This window comes from Lacerta agilis, chromosome 2, assembly GCF_009819535.1.
Source record: "Lacerta agilis isolate rLacAgi1 chromosome 2, rLacAgi1.pri, whole genome shotgun sequence".
Classification (NCBI taxonomy): Eukaryota; Metazoa; Chordata; class Lepidosauria; order Squamata; family Lacertidae; genus Lacerta; species Lacerta agilis.
Window position 1 is genome coordinate 52,169,665 of NC_046313.1, and position 25,426 is coordinate 52,195,090.

General features: G+C 41.6%; 1 protein-coding gene across 1 annotated transcript; it reads right to left on the reverse strand.

Annotated features, from left to right (window-relative positions):
• Positions 1 to 291: 291 nt before the first annotated feature.
• Positions 292 to 24,202, reverse strand: NDFIP1 (Nedd4 family interacting protein 1). The gene is made up of 8 exons (XM_033140035.1): positions 23,969 to 24,202; positions 11,816 to 11,903; positions 10,633 to 10,763; positions 10,355 to 10,442; positions 9,755 to 9,879; positions 8,004 to 8,070; positions 5,570 to 5,675; positions 292 to 1,259 (listed from the first exon to the last, which is right to left on the reverse strand). The coding sequence occupies exons 1-7, from the start codon at positions 24,035 to 24,037 to the stop codon at positions 5,572 to 5,574; spliced, it is 672 nt and encodes a 223-aa protein (XP_032995926.1). The 5' UTR covers positions 24,038 to 24,202; the 3' UTR covers positions 292 to 1,259; positions 5,570 to 5,571.
• Positions 24,203 to 25,426: the final 1,224 nt, after the last annotated feature.

The following is a 25,426-nucleotide window of genomic DNA, read 5'->3' on the forward strand; positions in this document are numbered from 1 at the left end:
CCAAATGGAAGTATCCACAACGCAAGTCAAAGTGTTTAGGGCAATGGAACACAAATAACTAAGAATGGAGTGACTTCAAAGACAGTAGAATGGAATGTCAGACAGAAAAAATGAGCTCTTTTAGTAGCCCCTTAGTCAGAAAATGATAGCAAAATAGTTATTTTTTGGCTGCTACCATCATGTCTATGTAACTCAGTTGCCATGAATTTACAGGGATAGGGGTGGTTAACACTTAAGGGGAAAAATAGGCACCCATGTAAACACTGATGTACAGCAAAAAGAAAGCCCTAGTAATATAAGTGACATTTATTAACATTCTGCTATATTTACAGTTTTAACATAATAAAACTCTGAATTACTGCTTTGCAGAAATCACACAAGTCCACATTAATCTATACTGTATTTAAATGCACCAGAAATTAGAAAAGCAAGGAGTACAGCTATGTTAGGAACCATTTCAAGTTCTAAAGTCAACCCAAATGGTGATGTGCTTTCTGATTTTATGCACTGCATTATCAAATTATTTTAGGTGCTTTCTGATTTTATACAGCACATTATCAAATTCTTTGAATTTGACACCACCAACATATACTATGAGAGTTCCTACCCAAAAAGTGTGCAGTACAACAGTAAGAAATACTGAATACATACTACCAAGAGTTAATACTTGTAACCAGCTTCTTAATGCTCTTTCACTACTATGCCTTAAAAACATCCACATGGTACATGTAGATTTTATTTCCAGGTTGTTTTCATTTTATTTTAACAACAGATACATACTATGTGCAGAAATACAGTCAAAACAAATTTCTAAAGTTCCAAGAACACCCCTTCACAATGGCCAGCATTATTACTTATCTTACACTAAGAAAACATATTCAAAGTTCAATTTTAAGGAGAACAAAAAAAGCAAGACTGACCCCTTCTGGCTGCAGGGCAATAGCTCATGCTATTTAAAGAACTACAAATACTATATAAGGCATTATTAGTAACATCACAGACTTGATTGCAAGAGCCGTTTCAAACATTAGCCACTAATGAATCAATGATTACAGGAGTTCTGCATTAAACTATTAAAATTTTACATCTAGAAACAAATAGAAAGAAATGCTTCTTCTTTTTCCAACAGTACTTTATTCATTTTAAAGCGGGTGATTATTTTTTTTCCTTCTGTGTTGAGAGTCTTGATTTATTTCCTGCAAGTGTCCACTTAAGGGAGAAGTCATCAATGCAGGAAAATGTTGCCAGAAAACATCAGTCTGAAAAGAGCAAAAGCACAGTTACTATTTTAGCTAAGAGAAGGATGTTTACAATCTTGGAATACGTTTTGCATACGCAAATGCAAAACTGTTCACTAGTTTTTGAATCCTTTTTTTCTAGTTCCCACGTTGCCTATTACATTTAATTCTGACCTCACTCCTGTGTCTCTGTGACTGATAAACAAAATGTACACGGTCAAACTTTTTTTCTGGTATGGCACACGAACAGAGGCACAATGAATTCCAACCCTATTCTTCTCACCCACAAAAAACCCTAAACAGGGTGGGGGGGCAGGAGAGAAATCTTCTTGATTACATGAGTTTAAGTTTAAATTTAAAATATTTTAAACTAACAGAATCACCCAGAATCTGGACCACATCAAAAGCATACACACACGTGTGTATGTTTCTGTCTGTGAGAGTTTGTGTCTCTAAGAGCTGCATAATTAGGGTTGAAGAGCAAAAAAGAGGACAGCCCAAGCTGCTGCCAGTCCGTGCTGGGGAAAGAGGTGGGTGTGGCCACTGTGCCCACATGCCTCTTTCCCCAGCTCAGGCTGGCAGCAGCTGCAGCCTGCAGAGCAGCCCGAGCTGCCCTACTGCGAGTCCACCCCCCCGACATTTCCATTGAAATGTAAAAGTCCACCCGGATAGGCATGTTGGCACCCCAAAAAGAGGATGTGTCCAGGTTTTCCCAGACATATGGCATCCCTAGCATAATGGGGGGGGGGATCAGTAAATTTTAATTATCAAGCAATTTTTATACCTTTTCAAAAAATTAAGATTGGTAATGATATGCTAGATTTTACCATCAAGTTTAAGTAGCTCCAAAAAGAACCGTTCGCAGGCAAAGGGCAGCACTGTTGTTCATACGTGGCTGCTCAGTGTTCCCCCTCCTGTGCTAGGCTGGGTAACTTTTAAACAAATTAAAGTTAAACGCACCTCTTGGCAGTGTTCTTGCTTAGGTTGTAGCGGGATGTGGGCAGAGTAATCAACTATTACAAGAAGCAACATTTTCTTGTCATCATCAGTGCTACGGGCCTTTTTATGTTCTCAGGGACTTTAAGAAGATTAAAAAAGAAGAACCTCCAAGAGTGTAAATGGTAAAAACAAGGACAGGTGCTGATCTGGTGTTTTGTTCACAAATAACAGTATCAGTACATTTATTTCTGATAGACAGGAATCTGAAAGCCCTGCTGATCTTATGGATTTGAAACAAAAAATAAGGAAATTGGCTTTTTTCAACAGGCTTTTGGGAATGGACTGCTCCCAATGATAGGGCTGGCACAGTGCTGTTTTTATAATAATTATTTGTATGGTTTTAATAGATTTTATATGTGTGTGTGTGTGTAGAGAGAGAATGAAAGAGTTTTAACTCTATCAATGTTGAATTGTTTCTTTAATTATTATTATTTCTATGTTTTTAGTTTCCTTTTTATCTGTAAGCCGCCTTGAGTCGCTGTCAGGGAAAAAGGTGGGGAGGGGTATAAATAATATAAAGGTAAAGGGACCCCTGACCATTAGGTCCAGTCGTGTCCGACTCTGGGGTTGCGGCGCTCATCTGGTGTTACTGGCCGAGGGAGCCGGCGTACAGCTTCCGGGTCATGTGGCCAGCATGACTAAACTGCTTCTGGTGAACCAGAGCAGCGCATGGAAATGCTGTTTACCTTCCCACTGGAACGGTACCTATTTATCTACTTGCACTTTGACATGCTTTCGAACTGCTAGGTGGGCAGGAGTTGGGACCGAGCAACAGCTCACCCCGTCGCGGGGATTCGAACCGCCAACCTTCTGATCAGCAAGCCCTAGGCTCTGTGGTTTAACCCACAGCGCCATCTGCGTCCCATATAAATAATATAGGGGGGAGTTTTAGAATACACTGCTTAGTGTTGTTAAGCAAGAGTTAAGAGAGGCAGGGTGATTTTGTGTATGAACAAGGACAGATTGGACATAGGAAGCATGCAATCCTGTGGCTGGCTCCTAAGCCCTTAACTATGGTTACACATGCACCAGCCCATAGCCTCCCACATGAACAGAAGGTCAAGCCTCCCATCTTAAGCTTACTTTCAAGTAAGCTCCATGGAACTGAGTCAGGCTTACTTCAGGGTAAACATGCCCAGGATTATACTACACTTCAAATAACTAGTCATCTTTCTAGTCCAGTGAAATTTGTTATAAAGAACCAAGCAGCTTCAACGTATTATTTCTTATTACCTTTCTATTCCACATTTCCTTGAAGGAGCTCAAAGATCTGTAAAAGGCTCTCCCAATTTTATTCTGTACTTACAACAGCCCCGTGGGGTAGGTTAGGCTAAGAAGATAATGATTCCCCCTCTTCCCCCCCCAAAAAAGTAGCTTGAAAAAGCTACATTCAGATAAAAATTATAATTAATGGTTCCAGCAAGAGCAAAAGAACAAGAGTGGCCTACTAGTTAATGGTGTTTCTAACATTGGAACTGAGGGGGGGAAAAAACATAGGAGCAGGGAAGTTTGTAATTCAGTGTGAATTTCAGATCCAAAAGGACTACAGAGGACACCACAAACCATACTAAGGAAGTAAAGAAACCCTAACCACAGAGCATTTCTCTTTTTTTAAATAGCTTTTTTCCAGTTCAAATGTTCTAATGTGGTGGGTGCCAACTGCGTTTCTTGCATGGCCCATGTCATGATGGTGGTTGGGTTTGTTTTTTTAAGTGTTCCACCACTGCTAAAGAAATCTTCTTTCTGTGTGTGGTCTAGCCATGTATCTCATTAACTACTGGAAGGAAAGGCAAACCTTTTACAGCTTGTGTGGTTGCTGGCCGGCTAAAAAGAAAAGTGGAAAGGGAAAACTAAGGTTCCGTTTTATAGGATGCATGCTTAATAACATCCAGTTGAAACTTTCATTTTCCCACTACTGTCCTGGACAGAATATCTCCAGGTTTCTCTGGGATAACAGTTTCTATGGAATGGCAAGGGCATGTCTTTCAAATATTTCGAACTAAGGACTCCTTTCTCAGCTTCTAGGCCCTTCTAACCCAGCACTTAACATCAAATTTTGTGGTGTCTAGGGCAGGGCAATAACTGGTTTTCAATATCGCAATTACCACCTGTTAAACATCGTGATATATCACAATATGTGTGTGTGTGTGTGTGTGTATATATATATATATATATATATATATATATATATATATATATATGGAAGGAACTGTGCAGAGGCAAATAGGACAATGTCCTGGCAACTGCTACTACTTAAGGGTCTAAAACTGATAAATGATGATATTATCAATCACCTCATGGCCACTTTCAGCAGCAGGCAAGCCAAAATGCATCCAAGTGAGACTTTTGGTTTTGGGCTTGGCTACCAAATGGTGGTATCCAGGACAATCCAAAGTACGGTGATGAGTCATAGTGAATACAAATAATCTGGAATCTATTGTGGCGTAAGCTTTCGTGGACTAGAATCCACTGTATCCCATGCCTTCCTTGGGTTTTGCTCCACCATTTAAGACCCTAGACTCTAAAGAGGCCACCTCTCTGCAATTCTTGATCTGGGAGACCAGGGCTTGAATTTCCACTAACCCATGATGCCCGCTGGGTGACCTTGGGTAAGTTCTTATCTCTCAGCCTAACATACCTCACAGGTTTGTTGTGTGGTTGAAATGGGGAGGAGAACCATGTAAAGCAACCTGAGCAACTTGGAAGAAATGGTGATATATAAATGTAATGAAATAAACAAACTGCAGGTTTCTCTGTAAGACACGACCCAGATTCCAGCAAAAAGGAAATGAAAGCAGTTATCATATTTGTCCTTTCAAATGGGTATAATTTAGTGTAAATACTAGTGCACATTAGAAGTTGGAGGAAGTGACTTCTACTGAAATCAATGGGACTTCAAAATGTGTCTAGGATCATAACAGTAAATGGTGCTCTACAAATAAAATAAATCAGCCACTGTTATTTGGTGAACAACACTGAAGATGGTATATAGCAGGCACGTCCAACAGGTAGATCGGGATCTACCAGTAGATCACTGGGCATCTGCGGTAGAGCACTGGCTCCCCCCAAAGAAGCTACACAACTTTGGCTCCCCTAAAAAAAAGCCCTGCACCCCCCAATGGGCTTTCCTCCTCCCTAAAAAAAGCTCAACAACTTTGACCTGACCCCCCCCCCCCAAGGGGGTAGATCACTGCCAGTTTTTAACTCTCTGAGTCGATCCCAGTCTCTTGGGAGTTGGCCACCCCTGGTATATAGGATGTGGGAAGTCCTGCTTTTTAAATCAAGCAAAGAAACACAAAGAAAGTATTAAAGTAGATTCCCCAGAGAATTACCTTTAGTAAATAAAGAGAACTCTAGTCCTGGGAAGAGTGGAAAATGTATCTGGCATCTTCCGAACCTTTGCATAATTGATAAATCCTCTGAGGAACAGGAGAAAGCCTAACAAAAAATAACAGAGATATATTTCACATACACACCTTCCATTCTTCTGAAAGGCAAGGTTCATTTCTACAATTGGTTCCCTCTTGTTTAACCAGTTACTGATCCACATGATTACCCATTCTCTTATCCAATCACTACTACACTTACCCAGGAGCCTGCAGTGAAGGACTTTCTCAAAATGTTTTCGGATGTCCAATCATATATCTTCTGAACCACTTATATGTTTGTTGATACTCTCAAAGAATTGAAAAAGTTGGTGAGCTGGACTTCCCTTTACAGAAGCCATGCTGACTGAAAAACACTTGTTCTTTTATTTGCTTTGTAATTCAAGCTTCAAAATGACTTTTAACCAACTTTAGAAAAAGGTTAGCCTGACAGGGTCTGTTATTTCTTCAGCTCCGCTTCCCTCTGAGTCCCTTTTTTTGGGGGGGGGGGAATGATCTCATATTGGTTACCTTCCAATCCTCTGGTAAGGATCAGGTTTGGGTCTGGGAGTATCTTTGGATTCATTTCTGCTCCTGGAGGGGCAGGTTGTGGCCATGACCAGAAGCACATTTGTACATCTTTGGCTAATGTACCTTTCAATCCTCTCATCAGGAGGTTGAGTTTAATGACATGGTATACTGTCATTGAAAATTCAGCAGTTTCAATTTTGAGCAAAAGCTCTTGGGTTAACACTATCTGGACCTACTATGGCTTATGGTTATGAACCTTGCATGCTCCATACGCTGTTTTGAGTGAGAGAAAATATTTAAAGTTTCCATGCCCTGTTTAGAAGAAAGTGCATCCAAACCTAGCAAAGGGTGGTTTGTTCAAACCATGCTTTGTTAATGAGTCACAAGCAACCCAGGTTTTAATGCAATGACAAACAGCAGTTTCTTACAAATCAGAAAAGGAAGTTTTAAATCTCACCACTTCATGCACAGTGGGGAAGGGGAAGTGAACCTGAAGCTCATGTTTGTACCAATTGGAGCATCTCTGTGCCCCCCTTTAATTTTCCTTTCACAACTCTGTTGTCCAAAGTTCCTACTGCTTTCCTGGCTAGTTCCTTGTTCCTGATGTAGTTGAAGAAATATTTGTTTTCATGCCTTTACCAACTTTCTCCTCATTTCCCCCCCTTTTCTTGCTTGACACATTTATTTGCTGGAATTAGGAATCATTTTTTGTTCTCATTTTGGCAAGACTTCTTCTTTTTAAGGGAAGCTTTCTTGCCTTTTATGGTTTTCTTCACACTATTATTTAACCACACAGCTATCATCATGAACTTGTTTCTAAATCTGTGGTGTTCATTTTTCTGAGCATGTTATAAATAGAGGTGAAACTCGAAAAATTAGAATATCGTGGAAAAGTCCATTTATGTAAGCAATTGTTTTCATTAGCTACTGGAGTTTAATATATGAGATAGACTCATGACATGCAAAGCGAGATATGTCAAGCCTTTGTTTGTTATAATTGTGATGATTATGGCGTATAGCTGATGAAAACCCCAAAGTTGAAACTGTTAATTTGGGGTTCTCATCAGCTGTACGCCATAATCATCACAATTATAACCAATAAAGGCTTGACATATCTCACTTTGCATGTCATGAGTCTATCTCATATATTAGTTTCACCTTTTAAGTTGAATTACTGAAAGAAATGAACCTTTCCATGATAGTCTAATTTTCCGAGTTTCACCTGTACATCCTCCCAGCTTCCCGAGAGGATCTGACCCACCACTGACAGATTTCCTCTGTTTTGAAAAAGCCTCTCTTCCTAAATAGTTAACATCACTGATGTTTTTCCAAGTCAATGAGGGCTAAACTGTGACCCAACAGACCTGTGGAACAAATTTCCCACTTTTTTTCTTCTTTATTTCAAAAAGTCAGGTGTGGGTGCCAATTTGATCACAGAGGGTATTTAATTCTTTCCTCCTGTGTTGTTTTAAGAACTTAAGAAAAGCCCTGCTGGATCAGAAAAGGCACCCCCCCCCGATCACCACAACTCCCAGAGTTGCTATTATCCCTCAGGGGTGAGGAGAGACAGATACAGCAATGTACCTGTCATTTTCCACAGTCAAACAAGGTTGTGGGTTTCTTACTACAAATAATGAAATGTCCACTAGATGGCAGGATTCCTTGAAAGGAACATCTCAAAAATCTGCCAAAGTTTTCTCAAGTGGCCAGCATAGGAACTAACATAAAAGACGGGCAGAAAAGCCCCTTTCTGAAATCAACATTAAAAATACACTACAATCATTATTACAAGTAAGGAATAACAACTAGATATGAGCAGGTTCATGCACAATTCCTAAAGTAAAAACTGAAATTAACGTTTGACACTTACCTAACACAAGGAACACCCACCACAACCAGTACTGACCATCAAAGTAGCCAGGGAAATAGGTGGAGAACTAATTAAAAAAGCGGAGGGAGAATAAGGTCAATCAGTATGTAGTTGCAGGATTTTTGCACTGGCATTTTGTTACTAGCAGCAGTTATTGCTGGGTAAATTACTGCTACCGCACACATTTCTTCTGTAAACTGTTTAGTATAATAATTAAGCAGTATATAAATTTTGTAAAACTATACACACACACCACCAGTAACTCATGGTTAACCTTCTAAATCTCTGCAAAAATCAATATTGCATGGTGAAAGGACATGATCCAAAAAAATCTCTATGTGAAGAGGTAACTCTCCAAATACACACACGCACTTCATGTTGCAGTGGTCTGGGATGTATGCTAACAAGGTCAGACTTAATCCAGACAAGACAGCGTCCTTTTGGCCACTAGGAAAGCTAATCTCAGAACCTGTTCTGGATGAGGAATTCTAAGGGGGCAGGTGATGTGAAAGAGATTATCTGCCTGAGATCCATGAGTGGCTATAAATCAAGAACCCACGATACTGCGCTTAATGGCCAAAAACAAAGCTCCTGCATGTGCAAAATGCAACTACTGAAATACAAAAGACTGTACAATTCAGGACCAAACTTGAGTTCTCTGTCTTCTAAAATCTAAAATCAACTCAATCACATTTTTTTTTGCACATCCTCAAACTATCGCCACCCTGACACAAACCAGCCCATCAACTGCATACAGAATGTATTGGGTGACTTCACTGCAACACCAATAACTTCCAGCGGGGGATATAAGCTTTGCAGACAGTAAATCCTTTCAGCCAATCAAATCATTGCTTCTACATAGGCATTTTCACTTCTATCTCCACTTCAGAAATTAAAAGGTACAAGGGCAGTGAAATTCTAAGCACCACTTAACAAACAGCTACATTATACACATGTAGTTTTATCTATCCAACAACAGGCAAATCTGGCTTTATTAAGGTATGCTGCACTGCTAGAAACCTACACACACACACACACAATTTTATTTTATTTTTGTGTGTGTATGTGTATAAAAAAAAATTCTCAAACCATGCCAGTAACTTTTATTGCAGTTTTGAATAAAATCTAATCAATAAAATGGGCAGGTCATTTTGGCATACTGTAGCCAGTACTCCAAAGGGCTAGACTTGGGGCATCTAGTCTCTCCTTGCAGTTTTACATACATCAAAAATGGAAAGTTTACATCACAGCCTTTGTTTGCTCGTCTACATCAACCTATCTAACCAATGTGTCCCCCCTATTTGTGGGAATACATTACACCAAACCAGAGTTTTTTCGGTATCCATGCCCTTCAAGACAACATTCACCTCACATAATTACACAGCAATGTATTTCAGATATCTTTTTTTCAATTACTCTTCAATGGAGCTGCCTTTTGGTAGTCTGAAGCTATGCAAATTAGGTGAAACAAGCACACTGCGCAAATCTGCATAATTTCCATTTCAAAAATCGTGTTTGGTGGTTGCAAAGATCATGGTGTTCAGAATTTCAGAATGCTTACACAGGGTTAGTAACTCAATCAAGCAGCATTTTCTTAATATAATAAAGACATGTTCATATGCTTAGTACATGTTTTGTCTTTAGGACTTTCACAAAGGGAGGACTCACTAGGGCATCATTTGTTGCACTGCCTATCATACACAGGGCACTTGCCTATCGATGCAGCCTTCTTTTTCCACTCCTCAACTTACCCTGACAATCAAGATCCACTTAATGAGAGACAGACCAAATCCAGAAATGGCCCCATATCTTCCTGCTGCTGAGGTAGTCAGGCAGAAAGAGAGAAAGAATCCAATCCAGTTGAAAAGGAATGCCACTAAGGAAAAAAAAAAAAGAGAGAATACAGCAATCACAATTGATTTCAATTTGTGCCAATTGTGGGTGTCACGGAGGCATCTCACTTGAAAACAGGGTGCTGGACTAGAGGGATCTTGGATCTGAACCAGCAATGCACTTCATATGTTTTTAAGCAGAAATGGTCACTCCACCCTTCCATTTTTCTGAAAGTTTCATTCCTAACCTAATGCACCCCAAGTAACGACAAATTCCTTCTCTGCCCAGAAATGGCTGGCTCGTGGTAAAAGTTGCCCATCTGCACTAGCAAGGGCAGCGACCACACCCCAAGCAGGCATGTATCATACAATCAACGTGGAGAATCAATATTCAGGTGAGACAGTTAGTTTACAATATGGATGAACCACCTCTTTGAAAAAAGAAAGTAAAATGCTAGTTCAATCTTGTTAACAGTTCTGTTACAAAGGTTCAGGGTTTTTTTTTTTAAGTGTACTTACTGAAGAAAGTCAGCATGAAAATGCCATCATTTCCTATCCTCAGCTGGTCAGTATCGTCAAAGTCATCCCGTGCCACAAAGTCCTCCTCCTAAGACAGAAATTATTCAAGGTGGCTAGCAAATGTCAGACAAACTAATTTACCGGCATTAGGCTTACAATACTTTCCCCCCCAAAGAAAACTAAAGTGCAGCTACCGTCAATGCTTACTCTTCCTTGAAAATCGCATGGTTGAGATACCACAACTAAAGGCACATGACACTATATCATATTGCACTTACCCTCCCAGGAACTAAAGGTATGGTAGCTTCCGCCTTGGTTCTCTCTGCTTCATCGTAAGTAGGCAGGGTTGTGGCTACATTGTAAGACGGGGGATTAGGAAACCCAGCCTCATCTTTATAATCAAAATACACTGCGGTGAAAATAGATGGGAGAGGGACAGGTTAATTACAGTATCAGAATACCTACATACTAAAAATTACAACCTAATATTTCTTCCTGGTAATAAAAAATAAGGAAAGGTGAAATGATTATAGTGAAATTATTGTGTATATGGCAGCAACCAAGCTTTATGGCACATAATGTGGCTAATTTGTGACCTTTCAGATGCCACTGGACTACAGCTGCCATCATTCCTGACCCCTCGCTAGGTTGGCTGGGGCAGATGGGAGTTGTAGTCCAACAGCATCTGGAAAATCACTGATCAGCCACCCCTGCTCTATGGTCTTTTATTCAGGTATAGAAATGGATAAAGCAGGATTCCTTGTGCACAACCTCGTCAGATAAATCAGTGTTAATTTGCTTTCCAAAATGCAAGGTTGTCAAGGCTAGGCTGATGTAAATGATGAACATAATCATATAATGAGTGTCACTTAGAAGTAGATTATGGTGTTTTGATTCATCTTATTAATTCTACACTGCATGCAAATATATTCCCAGGTGCCAATTTGAAACCCAGATGGCTTGGAACTTTGCAAGATGATCATAGCCTGTCATAACAGCTGAGCACAACCGAAGCATGTCTGCAGAATCCTCACAGATATAATGAAGACTTGGAGAAAGATGCACTCTGCAAGCAGCAAGGAATAATTATCTATGGTTTCAAAGTATGTTCAGAGGTGGCAACAGAATTTTTGGGTTGACAACACTATGTAGAGCAGACCAGTCACCCAGCTGCAAAAAACCTCTCCCTCTCCCTTTCCTGATACACACACCATTAGCATCAAGTTTTACAGCCACAAATGCAGTATAATATAAATTGGCAACAGAATGAAATGCTGCCTTCCTCTCTATGCTAAGACAGAGCACTCAGGAATGTAAGATGAGCCAAGAAAGGTGGTTTATGAAATCACATATTTCCCCATGAATTTATGCTGCCTTCACATAACTTTGCTATCCTTCCAACCATTAGCAATGATACTCAACTAACAAAAATCAGTGAGCACTTTAAAAATAAATAAATACCTGCATTCTCCCCAGAAATGCTGCTGTAAGGTGGTGGGAAATCATTTACAATTTGCAGGTTCTCACAAGGCTCCTCCTCATTCTGCAACTAAACAGAGACAGAGACATTTTTTGTTTTAACATGGCAAGGACAAGATGAAGAGTGCACCTTTTTATCTTAAAGGCATAGATAAAAAAGTCAGATTAATTTCAACTGTGGCTGCAGAAATAAAAAAAAAGAATGCATACTTTCTGGCTACTGTAGCAATTAAATGTACTGATTTGCAACTCAGCAGAGTCTTTATATAACGTGGAAGCATAATCCAGAACATTTGACCAAACAGATCATGCATCTTTGTGCAACAGAATTGTGACTACTTAGAAAAAGGAGTATGGTTAGTTCTCTTTGTACTTTCGCAAGGATACTGAGCAAGATCATACACTTGAAGTCTAAGTTTAGAATCCTATGCATATTTATTTGAAAGTTAAGTTCCACTGAATAAACTGGGACTTAGTAGCATGCATAGAATGGAGCTGTAGTGTCAGCAACGTGTTTTTGATGTATAGAGAGCCCCCCTCAGCAGTGATACCTCTCCAAATGGGCAGAGCGACTCCTCCGGTGAGGAGGGGCAGGGAACAAGCAGTTTGGAGAGGCAGTTTGGAGAGGCAGAGGCTTGGGGATGTTGCTGGGATCCCCAGCGCGTCCCGCAACATTCGCTCAGAGGGCAGCACACCTCTTCCGTCGCCCCAGTTGCATGGGGGGGGTGTGTCAAAAGGAGACAGGGGAGGAGGGTATGCCCAAATTCCTTTGTTAGGGTCGTAGCCGGAAACCGGCACTCCCGGATTCTGCTAGTGACTGATACAGTCATTTTTTTAGCTCTCTGCTTGTAAATAGCTTAGCACAATAAAACTGTTAAAATACAATTCGGAATCATGCCTGATTACTCGTGAGCAACCCAAGGCACACCTGACATGTAGGTATCAATAATTTTTAAAAAGCAATGGCAAAACAATGTTTCTCCATGAGATAGAAAGCAAATGCCCATGCTGTTTGGTTGGCAAGGGTCACAATATTCTACAACACTGCCGAACTCAGATAGCTGGAGTAAAAGGTCACCCACAGATTTGTTTAAATAAATAAATATTGGCTCTATGGATTGGGGAATTACAGTATCTCCTGGATTATATGCCCAGAACCATAGAAGGCAATGGATAGTGTGTAATTTCTCCCCATGGTTCTCTATTTTACATTCAAGAGCGAACGCTCTCTTTTTTACACTGAAGGGGCCCTTAGAGGAAAAGCTGTAGCTCAGTGGCTGAGCACATGCTTTGCATGAAAACATCCCATGTTCAATGCCCGACATCTCCAGGTAGGTGTGGGAAAGAAGACTCCTGGCCTGAAACACTGGATAACCACTAGCAGTCAAGTGTTGACAATACTGAGCTAGGCTGACCAGCTCTGACTCAGTAGAAGGCAACTTCCTGAGTGCCCAACTGCAGGTATTAACTGCTGATTCAGATATAATAGATAACTGCGCATTTCGATTATGATGAAGTGCTTGTGTGAACTTTAATCCTGCACACTCTCCCCTCTTCCTCCATAAATGGATGGAGCAGAACAAAAGCGTCCACTTTCATTTTAGAACTTTCCACAGCTCCCTGTTACATTCTAACTCAGGGAAGTGTTGTCTGTTCCAACTACAGCCTATATCAGGAGTCGGCAACCTTTTTCAGCCGTGGGCCGGTCCACCGTCCCTCAGACCTTGTGAGCGGCCGGACTATATTTTGAAGGAGAAAAAATGAACAAATTCCTATGCCCCACAAATAACCCAGAGATGCATTTTAAATAAAAGGACACATTCTACTCATGTAAAAACACACTGATTCCCAGACCATCCGCAGGCTGGAATTAGAAGGCGATTGGGTCAGGTCTAGCCCCCAGGCCTTAGATAGCCAACCCCTGGCCTATATTGACTACAGTATTTAACAAAGGATCCAACTTTTAGCTAGTAAGCAATTAAGGAGAAATAGAAATATAACTGGGACTCAATTCTCCTTGTGACTTGATTAAAAAGTTAGGAGGGAACAGAAAATGATGTATATAAGTAAAACTAGAGAATAGTCAAAACAAAATAAAATAAAAAATTCCTTCCAGTAGCACCTTAGAGACCAACTAAGTTTGTTCTTGGTATGAGCTTTTGTGTGCATGCAGTGTATCTGAAGAAGTGTGCATGCACATGAAAGCTCATACCAAAAACAAACTTAGTTGGTCTCTAAGGTGCTAATTATGGTGCTGGAGGAGACTCTTGAGAGTCCCATGGACTGCAAGAAGATCAAACCTATCCATTCTCAAAGAAATCAGCCCTGAGTACTCACTAGAAGGACAGATCCTGAAGTTGAGGCTCCAGTACTTTGGCCACCTCATGAGAAGAGAAGAATCCTTAGAAAAGACCCTGATGCTGGGAAAGATGGAGGGCACAAGGAGAAGGGGACGACAGAGGATGAGATGGTTGGACAGTGTTCTCGAAGCTACTAACATGAGTTTGGCCAAACTGCGAGAGGCAGTGAAGGATAGGCGTGCCTGGCGTGCTCTGGTCCATGGGGTCACGAAGAGTCGGACACGACTGAACGACTGAACAACAACAAGGTGCTACTGGAAGGAATTTTTTATTTTATTTTGTTTTGACTATGGCAGACCAACACGGCTACCTACCTGTAACTAGAGAATAGTAAGGGTCAGAGCTGAAGAGCTATGGTTGAAGAATTGAAGAGAATGAGCTAAAACACTGTAAGAGACCTGGATCGCTTTAAAGGATGCCAAAAGAAGGTTAAAAGGGGACCTAGAAACTGAAATACAGAGTGCAAATTTTTAAGTATTGGCTTGGTTAGAAAAACAGTCTCTAAAATAGTGTGTTTACATGTTTCTTTTTATTTGCTTATAGATTACTAAGCAAAATGCAAAACCAGATTTCTCTTCTCTAAAATAGTTTTCCAGAAAATTGATGCTTTAGAAAAACTCTGAAGTAAAAGAACAGTTTGTTTTGGAAATGTTTGGGTTGAGAACTTGTTATTCACCTCACACTTAAGTGCCATATGACTCTTCTCAATAAAGTAAGTATACTGGCCCAATTAAAGAAAAATAGTATCTGCTTGGTGACAGTGGTGAAGGAGGGATGGGTTTGGTTGCCTCCCTTCCTTCTCAAGGTGCACACCAAAGCCTGTGATACCACAGGACTAGAGAGCAGTCTGAGTCAACTACTCCTGGTGTAAAGCAATTGTTTGCAGCAAGAATTGTGGAATGACTAGGCTGAAGTGGAAGGCCATTTCCTTCCCCCTCTCAGCTTCCAGTTAACCCAGAAGAACATGGAAGACTACTGCTAAGCTGGAAATCATCTCTACTTCCTGCACCACCCAAAAAGAGCAACGAAAAGCAAGGGAGGGGTGAGAGGGGAAGGTGGTTGCAGATGGGAAATGGCAGACCAGGACTTGGCTTGCAGATCACCAGTTGCAATCATTAACTTTAGTCTATGGCTCTGATAGATAGCTATGAGGGAAAGAAGTTATAGTACTGGAGCAGCTACGTGTTGTATACATTTGCAAAAAATGGACAGCCATTAGGTAAATTAGAAGTGATTACTTTGGATATATTTCTGTGAACAGGAAGAAACAGTCAGAAGAATCTGTGAAAGAAGTGAGAATGAAATCTGAGGCCGTGCACGCAATGAAAGAAGAAATGCCACAGACATGGTTAAGGTAATACCCCTAGAGAAATGGGAGAACTGTTGCTTTTGCATTCTAGATGCAAGAAGGAAAGGCATGCTGGAGGCAAGCAGGGGAGGGATAGAGACCATTTGAGATTTAAGTGTCAATCTTGGGAAACCATTGAAAAGGTGACATAATAATATCAGATAGAATGACAGAAGGAAGAAGGAAGAAAGGTGGAGATTAACAACCAAGAAAACATGCTGACAATTCTGTTATGCAGAGTAAAAGATTTTTTAAAAAACTTTTTTATTCAAGCAAATTCCAGTGATGCTGATAGTTATATATGTGCATACGCGCACACACACAAGGAGAAAATGAGAGTAAAATAATAGTGGTGTTGAATTATTTTGTTAATATGCTGCAATTTTGTTATTGTGCCATGATATTTATAATGCACCAAAATCTAGGTAATTTAGATGCAATACATTTTTCAAAGTCCAGAAAGTTACATGGGATCTCCTTACAGGCCCCTTCCTTCCTTCCTATTCAGTTGTTCTATTAAGGGGCAAGCTATAAATTCCAAGACTCAACATTACATCTTGCCAGCAACATGAAAATGATCCTCCTCTTAATGGACAAAGCACACAGCCTCTTTTTCAACAATGCCAGCCATCTAAAATCTACTAAGTACAGTGGTATCTCTGGTTAAGTACTTAATTCGTTCTGGAGGTCCGTTCTTAACCTGAAACTGTTCTTAACCTGAAGCACCACTTTAGCTAATGGGGCCTCCTGCTGCCGCTGCGCCATCAGAGCACGATTTCTGTTCTTATCCTGAAGCGTTATTTCTGGGTTAGCGGAGTTTGTAACCTGAAGCGTATGTAACCCAAGGTACCACTGTACACAGTAAAGATTCACACAGTAGGAAGAGCATATCATACAATTTTACATGAACAAATGCTGCTCTAGTAGCATAAAACTAGCCAGTTGTCACTTGCAATACAGTTTTATTTTTTGGGGATTAGCAACTGAGTGGTGAGGAGCACAGAAAGGTAGAAAACAAGGCCAGCTCAAAGTTTGGGGTAACCAGGTCAATGACTGTTTTGTGTTTTTGCAACTGGCGAAGTGGGTTTACTTTAAAATGGAGGTGGCTAACCTTTTCTGCCCAAGGGTCACTGCAACCCTTTCCAGAATCACATGCCAGCAGTGATTGTGGCAAAATATCAGCACAGCACTCTCCCCCAACAGCATAATTTGTATGTAAAAGTGCCCAATTACAAGAGATACAAAAAAGAAACTGGCTCTCTTTCTGTTGTTGCTGTGGTTTCTGTCAGTTAATAATGGCATGACTAGAAACCACTTCTGATCTACCGTATTTTTTGCTCCATAGGGCGCACCGGACCATAGGGCGCACCTCGTTTTTAGAGGAGGAAACAAGATTTTTTTTCTGGTTTTCCTCCTCTAAAAGCCCTGTTTTTTTGAGGATCAGCTAAAAGTTTTGTAGCTTTTTTTTTTTTTTTTGCAAAGGTGCAAAGCTCCTTTTGCAAAGGGGGAAAAGCAAAGAGGGAAACCCCCTTTTATGGGGTTCAACTCACATTTATGCAGCTTCTAAAGGAAATGGAGCCTTTTCTACAGTTTCCAGACAGATAATCTAATCAGCCAGTCACATGTCGCTGGGAAAACATACAACCTCCCTCTGCAGCACATTCAACAAAGGAGGCCTAGGCAAGGGGGCGGGGCTGAAAGGGAGCGGGGGGACTCTTATCTCTCTCCCGATCTCTTACTGATCAGCTGCTGAGCGGGGTCCTTTCAACACCACCTTTTCTCTTTGTAAAATAAAAAGCATGATCCTCTTTTGGCCCCTGGGCAATTCAGCTCCAGGGACCACCATTTGCTCCATAAGACGCACAGATATTTCCCCTTACTTTTTAGGAGGAAAAAAGTGCGTCTTATGGAGCAAAAAATATGGTATACTACTGCAATATATTCTACTATCAGGTCTTCCCTTCCCATCTTTCTCCTTTAACTTCTGATCAAAATCTGACCACCAGGGTAATGTAATGCCCATGTCACTATGATCACATTTCCTTATTGTAATATTTTATTCATTGGCTCCAGGCAGCATGACTTGCTACTTCTAAATGCTCCTCCTTACCTTTCTTTTCTTATCTCACATTAGTCCTGCTTCTTTCATTTGTTGCACACTCCTCTTTTTTCCATCTGCTTTATCTTTGCATGGGTTCTTTCTCAAACCCTGCTCATCCTCTCTTCTTTGGCATCACTGAAAGCAGCTGAGAGCGCTCCAGAAAAAGGAAGAAGCACTCCAATTTGCTATAATGTTTCCCAAGTGCAGGTGATGACAAAAGGGCCAGGAAACATTGGAATAACTTAGAGAGTTCCTTCCTGTTTCTGGAGTGCTCTGATCTGTTCCGAATGGTAGTTAAAAGAACATCATAAAAGGGAAGGGTGCTTTGCTGTTGAGCACCCACAGAAAATTGTATTCAGGGCAGGAAGGCTGTCAAAAACATTATGATGGGTCAGATCAGGCACATGGGCCAGTAGTTAATTACCCTTTCTTTAAAACATGGAGATAGGACAAGACAGACTCATCCTAACCCCCATGTCTGCTGAATCTAAGAAGTTAGGATTGGTTCAAAGTGCCCCTTCGGCCAGTAGAGAGCAGCACCACCAAAAGCAGGCACCTCCATTCACAGAAGCTCTGCAGGCATACATTTACCACTGGCAGTACATCTGCCAGAAGCAGGCCCTGAAACAAGGCATTCCAGCAGTAGAGGACGTCTGGAATCAAATGAATCTGAAGGCCCTCTGCTTCCCCAAGAGGCTGCAAGATCCAAGCCCATCAACTATACCCCCACAAGCAAACAAAGAACCAATAAAAAAATCTCAATATAAAATAAAATAAACCAATGCAGGAAATTAAAAACAAGAATGAAGAGAACCACCAGAACGAAGAGAACACCCACCCAATCTCATTCCTTGGCCAGTACGTCACCAGGACCTGGGAGGTGTTGGAATATCTGCAACTTCACTTTCCACTCACCTTGTTCTTAGGACTGCTCCAAAATCCGTCTAGCTCAATATGAAAATGTGTAAATTTCTGAGTACTTTTTTTTTGCTAGGTACTCCTTAATTCTGATACTATTTATGACATTTTAAAATTATGTGGCCTTTTCATTCGGTATTTGCGCTTCTTACTCTTATTCAAATTACTCAGATTAGAATGTGTAAACAAACCTGTGATTAGTTATTCTATTCTAATGGAGAATGTATACTTTGTTCACTAGCCATTAGGATGCTTCTTTGTTTGAAAAAGAAAAAGTTCAGGCCATTACAGTTTTCATACTCACATTCACAAAGCAATGTAGAAAGGCAAAACAAAACAAAACAAAACACAAACAACTGGCATTTAAACTCCAATTAAATTGGAAGAATGGTCAATATTTCCTAACCTATGTATTTATTTCATTCCTTCTAGTAAAAGCTAATCCATTATTCCTTAAGCGTTTTAACACAGCAAGCCTCTCATGCACATGCAACAGCAGAATCAATACAGGCATTCCCTTACAACTGCTTATGTACAAATCTAGAACAATGCAATCCTTCATACCAAAACTATCATAGAAAGCTGGAATATTAAACACAGGCTTCTATTTCTGAATTCTACTGCCTTAACTTGTGTACAAAAACTAATTATTGGTCCCAGAATGACAAATCACAAGAGCCTCTAGTTTGCAGACACACCACTCCTCAAATCTCATCCTGTTGCTATGGCAACATAGGGGAGTTCTCCAAGATCTCTACTAGGCATGTGAAAAAGACACCATTAGCACTTCACAACAAAGCATGTAAAATACAACCCCTGCATCTCAATCCATATTACTGCCAGCCACTTCTTTATTGGCTCTAGCTTTCTGAACCATATATCCTCATCAATGTGCCTCTTCACTTTATGTCATAGCTGTATATGACTACATTTGCTGAAGAGCAAGGTGATTTGCTCCAGTTTATGGAAGCTACCTCCTGTAGGTGAGGCAGTATACATGATGTTGCCAATTAAGGATTATTAAATGACACAACAGGAAGACACACACATCAAACAAAGGCAGAAGTCACCTAGATTGTCATTTGTTTAATGCTGAAAGAAATAAGAAGGGTCACACCCACACTGTAAAAGCCTCATTTCACCAGTCCTACCCACATCTTTTGTCATTTTCTAGCCAATGTCTTTCATTTTTCAACATACATTTTAATTCAGCCATTTTGAAACATCTAGGTATCTCATCCCCAGATGTTGCCTCTACACTACTTTAAATCATTCTATGTTATTACCTTCCAAATTATATATATATATATATATATATATATATATATATATATATATATATATATATATATATATATGTTCAAGCTGGGTGTTTGTTGGCAAAAGCCTTGCTCCGTAACTGCTTGACCGATTCATATCAAATTTGGACACATTCCTATATGGGAGTGTTCTTAGCTACATGGGGTATACAAATGTCACACCTGTGCAAGGTAAAAAAAACCTTTTTTGGACCTCAAAACTCAGCCAGCAGACCCTGCCGGGCATGCTGGGAAAAGAACCAACAGGAAAGGTAACAAAACATCGCCCTCCACTGGTGGCTATACTGGTACTGCAGCTCTTCTTCGGACGTCACTGACACTATCCAATGAAAAGACAGATCAACCGCAAACATTGATATTGCCTGGCACCCGCGCCATTTTCTGCCTCACCTCGCCCGGCCCAAAAGCCAGGGAGAATGGGGGGGGGGGAATTGCCCACAAAGATCCAGGGCACAATAAAAAGCCTCGTCCATAATTTCCTCACTCACCTCGGCCGCTTTTCTGGCCTCCACCGTACCTGCCAGACCCCGGCCGGCCTTAAAGGCCGCTTTCTCGGCCTCCGCTGCTGACGCTGACCCGGAACATACAGACAATCGACGAAAAAAACCTCAAAAACTTCAATAGTACTAATGATAAGTAGTATACAAGAAGACAAAAACAAACAGGAAAGACCCAACCTGGACTTAAACGCTTAAACCTGTACAAAAAGGTACGATTTCTCTTTTATGCTGTATCTTCCTTTCCCATTTCACTAAATCACCCCCAGCAACGCCTGGCTGGGTCAGCTAGTATGTACTAAAACTGTTACGAAGTTTAAATGTGTACTATGCCAGTCACTGACAATAAGGAATTACATCCAAGCAAGTGAGTGGCAGAAGAGTGATGGTTTCCAGTGGGCAGCCCACTACCATGTTCAGGATCCCTGTGTTGCCTGAGGAGACCTCAGATTCAGACACCTCATGAGTCAGCCTACTCTGAGAAGATATCTCAGCACACCCTTCTATGCTGCCTCAGCCTGAGGATGTGGGCCTCACATCAGTCCTGCACTCATTCTAGTTCTTTACACTTGCTCCAACTTGAACTTATTGACGAATCAAATTGGATAGAATATTTCAATTATATTATTATTGTTGCCATTGTTATTGTTATTATTTTAATTTCTATACCACCTTTCATCTGAGGATCACAGGGCAGTTTACAATATAAAAACACAAAAATATGTAACATATGTAACATAGTAACAAACAAAGCAATACCCACCCACCCCCCAGTTTAAAAGGCCATTCCTGCTAGGATATTAACTGAAAAATATCTACCACATTTTGAACGACAATCCTATGCGTCCTTACTTCAGAGTAAGTCACAGCCACAGAATATGAAATTTATAACCTCTTGGATCTTTTTTAAACAACAATACAGTATGAAATGTATAAGCTCCAGATAAGTCAAACATCTTATTTCCACTTGAGAGGCCCAAATCTGAGGTACAACAGGGAAGTTGAAGAAATTGCTATACAAAATCAAAATCTGAAATATATACTATGTGATGCTGCATGATTTGGTAGACAATCTAGTGTAATGTAGTAGACATTGCTGAGAGTTGGACCTGGGTTCAAATTCCCATACAACCATAACACTCACTTGGTGACCTTAGATCAGTAACTAGCTCTCAGCATAACCTACATCACAGTTATTGTGAGAAAAAATTGAGAGGAAACTCCATGTATATTGCCCCAAGCTCCTTGAACAGAATATGCAAGTAACTAAGAAACAAAGTAGTCCAGAATACCCAGGTTCACTGATACTCATTATTGTTAGTAAAATATTCTGTCCTGAAAATTTTAATACGCTTCCCTCACAAAGTGTAATGTTAGGACGATCATCTATGCTGGTGGTGGGCAATATGTAGTCTGGAGACTGTTCTCAGAATTCTAACAAATTAAATTTATAAATTCAAACTCAAATCCTCATCTGCTGAAGCATGGCTGAAAATATGGGGCGTGGGGACCTGTGTACAGAATTTGCAGAAATGAAATAAAAAGTAGCATACATTAATTAAATCTGAAAAATTCCATAATTTTGAGCATAGGGGCTAACACAGCTAGAGCTCATATTAGGAGGGAGGAGCGCTTCTCTTTCCAACAATGTCATCTAGTGCCAACAATCATGTGCTCTAACAAAATACCACACAACTAACAGAGTTAAAAGGCCATGTGCTATCACAGAAATGCATGTCTTCTAGAGCTAATCATCAATCACTCAACAGACACATCTAAATTTTATGTCGCTGCAAGGAAGACAGAGTCATTTTTAGGCCTAGCATATTGTATGCTAAACTACATGTACACAGAGCCTTCCAAGCATTAATTTCAAATAAAATAAATGTTCCTCCCTCTAACCTGAGAAATCTAGCTTTGCTTGCAAGTCTCCCTTCAATAGGGATCTGAAACTGCTGAGTAAGCAATTGTGAGAGTAATTATTTGTTCAGGCCCCCCCCCCAAAAAAAAGTCCTCAAAAAGGCACTAATAGACGATTATTTGTTGCCTTGAAATTTTCAGTCCAGGAAAGAAACAGGGACAGGGCCAACTCAAAACATAAAACCAACCGATTAAAACAAGAGTAAAGTAAAAAGCTGCATTGTTACTTTTATATGTGGTCGTTAGTGGGAAGATACCCACTTATAGAAATCTCCCTGCTTCCATATATTTAGGTTGCAAACAAAGACTAACAACTATCATTTCTCCTTGGCTCCCACCCTCTGCACTCAGTAAAGCATAAACAAAGGCATCCAAGTGACAGTTTGGGCCTTTTCAGAGCACTAAATTTACTGAAGCACTAGAATTTCTGTAATTCCCATGAAGACGCTGCAAATGTAAATCCACGGAATGCCACCCCACCACCAATTCTTTTCTGCAAATTTCCTCTTTTGTTTTTGCATATTTAATCAATTTTTTTGCAAATTTAATCAAAATAGGAACTACTGTGTACTGATTCCACTGGTCAAACTAGCTCAGTATTGTCTTCAGAGTTTTAGACAGAAGAGACCTTGGAATTACAAAACACAATCCCAAATGCTGGAATTCAAGAATGTTTGGGGGTTTCCCAAACCTGGGCCTCCAGCTGTTTTTGGACTACGACTCCCATGATCCCATGCTAGCAAAACCAGTGGTCAGATGATGGGAACTGTAGTCCAAAACCAGCTGGAGGCCCAAGTTTGGGAAACCCTGACACAAGGTGGGCTGGGAGGCTGTGTTTACATCTCAACATTGTGAACATTTAAGTATCATAGGAATGTATAACGCACCTTAACTTAAAAACAACAAACGCACGCAAACTGGTGCTGCTGGATTTTTACTGCTTGCATTGGAAAACTCGGGGTTGGCGGGGAGGGGGGGAGGCCAGGATCGAACTGCTTTCGGTATCTTTTCATTGTACTCGATGTCAATTAATCCGGGATAACTACCAAGCCAGCTCCACATCATTGGCAATCGAGGAAGGTTTAAATGCCCGTATAATAAGCAAGTACGCACGGAAAGGCCGAGGGGGGCATTTATATCCCCCTGCTACTCCGCCTTTAATGACCCGACAGTCGAGGGTGGGAAGGCGAAGGCAGCCGGGCAACTCGTTGATCTTAAAAGGCATGTCTTAACTTAGGGCCTCGTATCCCCGAGGAGCCCGGGAGCAAAAGGACCTCCCCGCCGTCTTCTTATCGGGGCGGTTTCCGCTTCTGGCCTTCAGAAGCAAGGGCTCAAGGGGAGGGGGAACCGGGGTGGGCGATCCGAAGCAAGGGGGCGGGAAAACAGATGAAACGGCCCCACAAATAAAGGGCCAAAGCAGCAGCTGGGGAGGGGAGGACCCTGTTCTGGAGGAGTAGACAGGGGGGAAAGCAAGATTAGGCCCGTGACGGGGAGGGGGCAGAGAGCGATTCCCCCGCTCCTTCCGGGCTCGGCTTCCACGTCTTCAATGTGGGTCATAGACAAGCAGCTCCCCCCCCCCCCCGGCTCCTTCTTCGCTTCGCTTCCCGCGACCGAGCGCAGCCTAAGAAGCCTCGGCGCTGCAGTGATCCGTCTTGCCCAGCGCATTCCTCACCTGCTGGTATCGGCCGCCGCTGCTGCTAGGCTCGCCTGCTGCTGCTGCTGTTGCCGCCGCCGCCGCCATGGCGCTGGGCAAGAAGCGAGCGTGCTGCGTGAGGCGAGAGAGAATTAGCCTGGAGTGCCGGGCGCAGAGAGAGGGAGAGAGACCGGGCGGGGGCCCCGGGGGGACGGTTCACGCAGACTCCCGTCCCCGAATGGGCGCTGCCGGGGCTGGCCTTAGCCGAGGAGGAGGAGTAGGAGGGCGGCAGCCAGCCAGCTAGGTCACTCGCTGCTGCTGCTGCCGATGCCTGCTGAAGCGCCAACCCTTTCTGGTCGCCGTCCTCCTCCCCTTCCTCCGTCACACTCCTCCTCCTCCTCCAGGCAGCTGCTCTCGTGCTGCTGCCCCCTCGCCATCCCCGGCGCAGCAGCGCCTCTGACGGCCCTTGCGCCCGCTCTTTTCCCAGGCCGCGACGCGAACCTTCCACACAAGAATCCCTCGCGGCTTCGTTTCTCCTGGTTTCATTTGGTCCGCAAGGAACGCGCAAAATCTCTCGCGGTTTCGCATCCCGTGAACTGGTCAGGTGCCAGTGTTCCTCCCTTGAGCTCGTTTTATTTTCGCCATGAGGCATGAGGAAAGGCATGAGCAGATCTTGAAATGCGAACAGTAATAACCACAACAAAATTAAAAATAAAAAAATCCTTCCAGTAGCACCTTAGAGTTGGTCTCTAAGGTGCTACTAGAAGGTATTTTTGTTTTGTTTTGACTATGGCAGACCAACATAGCTATGTACCTGTAACAGTAATAAACAGGATATCCTTCCTTGGGTTCAAGCAGTGCCGGATTTACGTATAAGTCAAACAAGCTATAGCTTAGGGACCCACTCTCTTGGGGGTCCCCCCCAAAAAATTAAAGGAAAATAAATGGATGTACATTTCCAAAATGTAAGATAAAAAACAAACAAAATAAAACCTACATACAGCAACAGTGGCAAATGGCTTTAGATACCTATTAGGTCCATAAATTACCATGTAGGATATATTCAACACAAAAAATGACAATTTGTTGTTGACAGCTGGACATATAAAGGACCCCATTACTTTCAGTAGTTTAGGGCCTCATCAAACCTTAATCCAGCCCTGGGTTCAAGTGATGACCCCAGTGATGGAGCTTGCAGGAAACAGGCCTTTAAACTGAGGTGCAAGGCTGCCAGGTTTGCTTGCCAGCGCCCTGCCACCAAGCAGTGCCATCGTCTGAACAGGTAGGTAGCCGTGTTGGTCTGCCAGTCAAAATAAAAAATAATAAATCCTTCCAGTAGCACCTTAGAGACCAACTCAGTTTGTTCTTGGTATGAACTTTCGTGTGCATGCACACTTCTTCAGATACACTGAAACAGAAGTCACTAGACCCTTATATATACCCCTCCCCACTCTCTCACTATATTTAAGGGTGTGGTGACTTCTGTTTCAGTGTATC

Coding starts and splice junctions, on each gene's coding strand:
- NDFIP1 (XM_033140035.1), bottom strand. CDS start 24,037: ATGGCGGCGGCGGCGGCAACAGCAGCAGCAGCAGGCGAGCCTAGCAGC. Junction 11,904..23,968: donor GCGGCGGCCGATACCAGCAG/GTGAGGAATGCG, acceptor GTCTCTGTTTAG/TTGCAGAATGAGGAGGAGCC. Junction 5,676..8,003: donor GTGGGTGTTCCTTGTGTTAG/GTAAGTGTCAAA, acceptor ATTTTTTGTTAG/GCTTTCTCCTGTTCCTCAGA.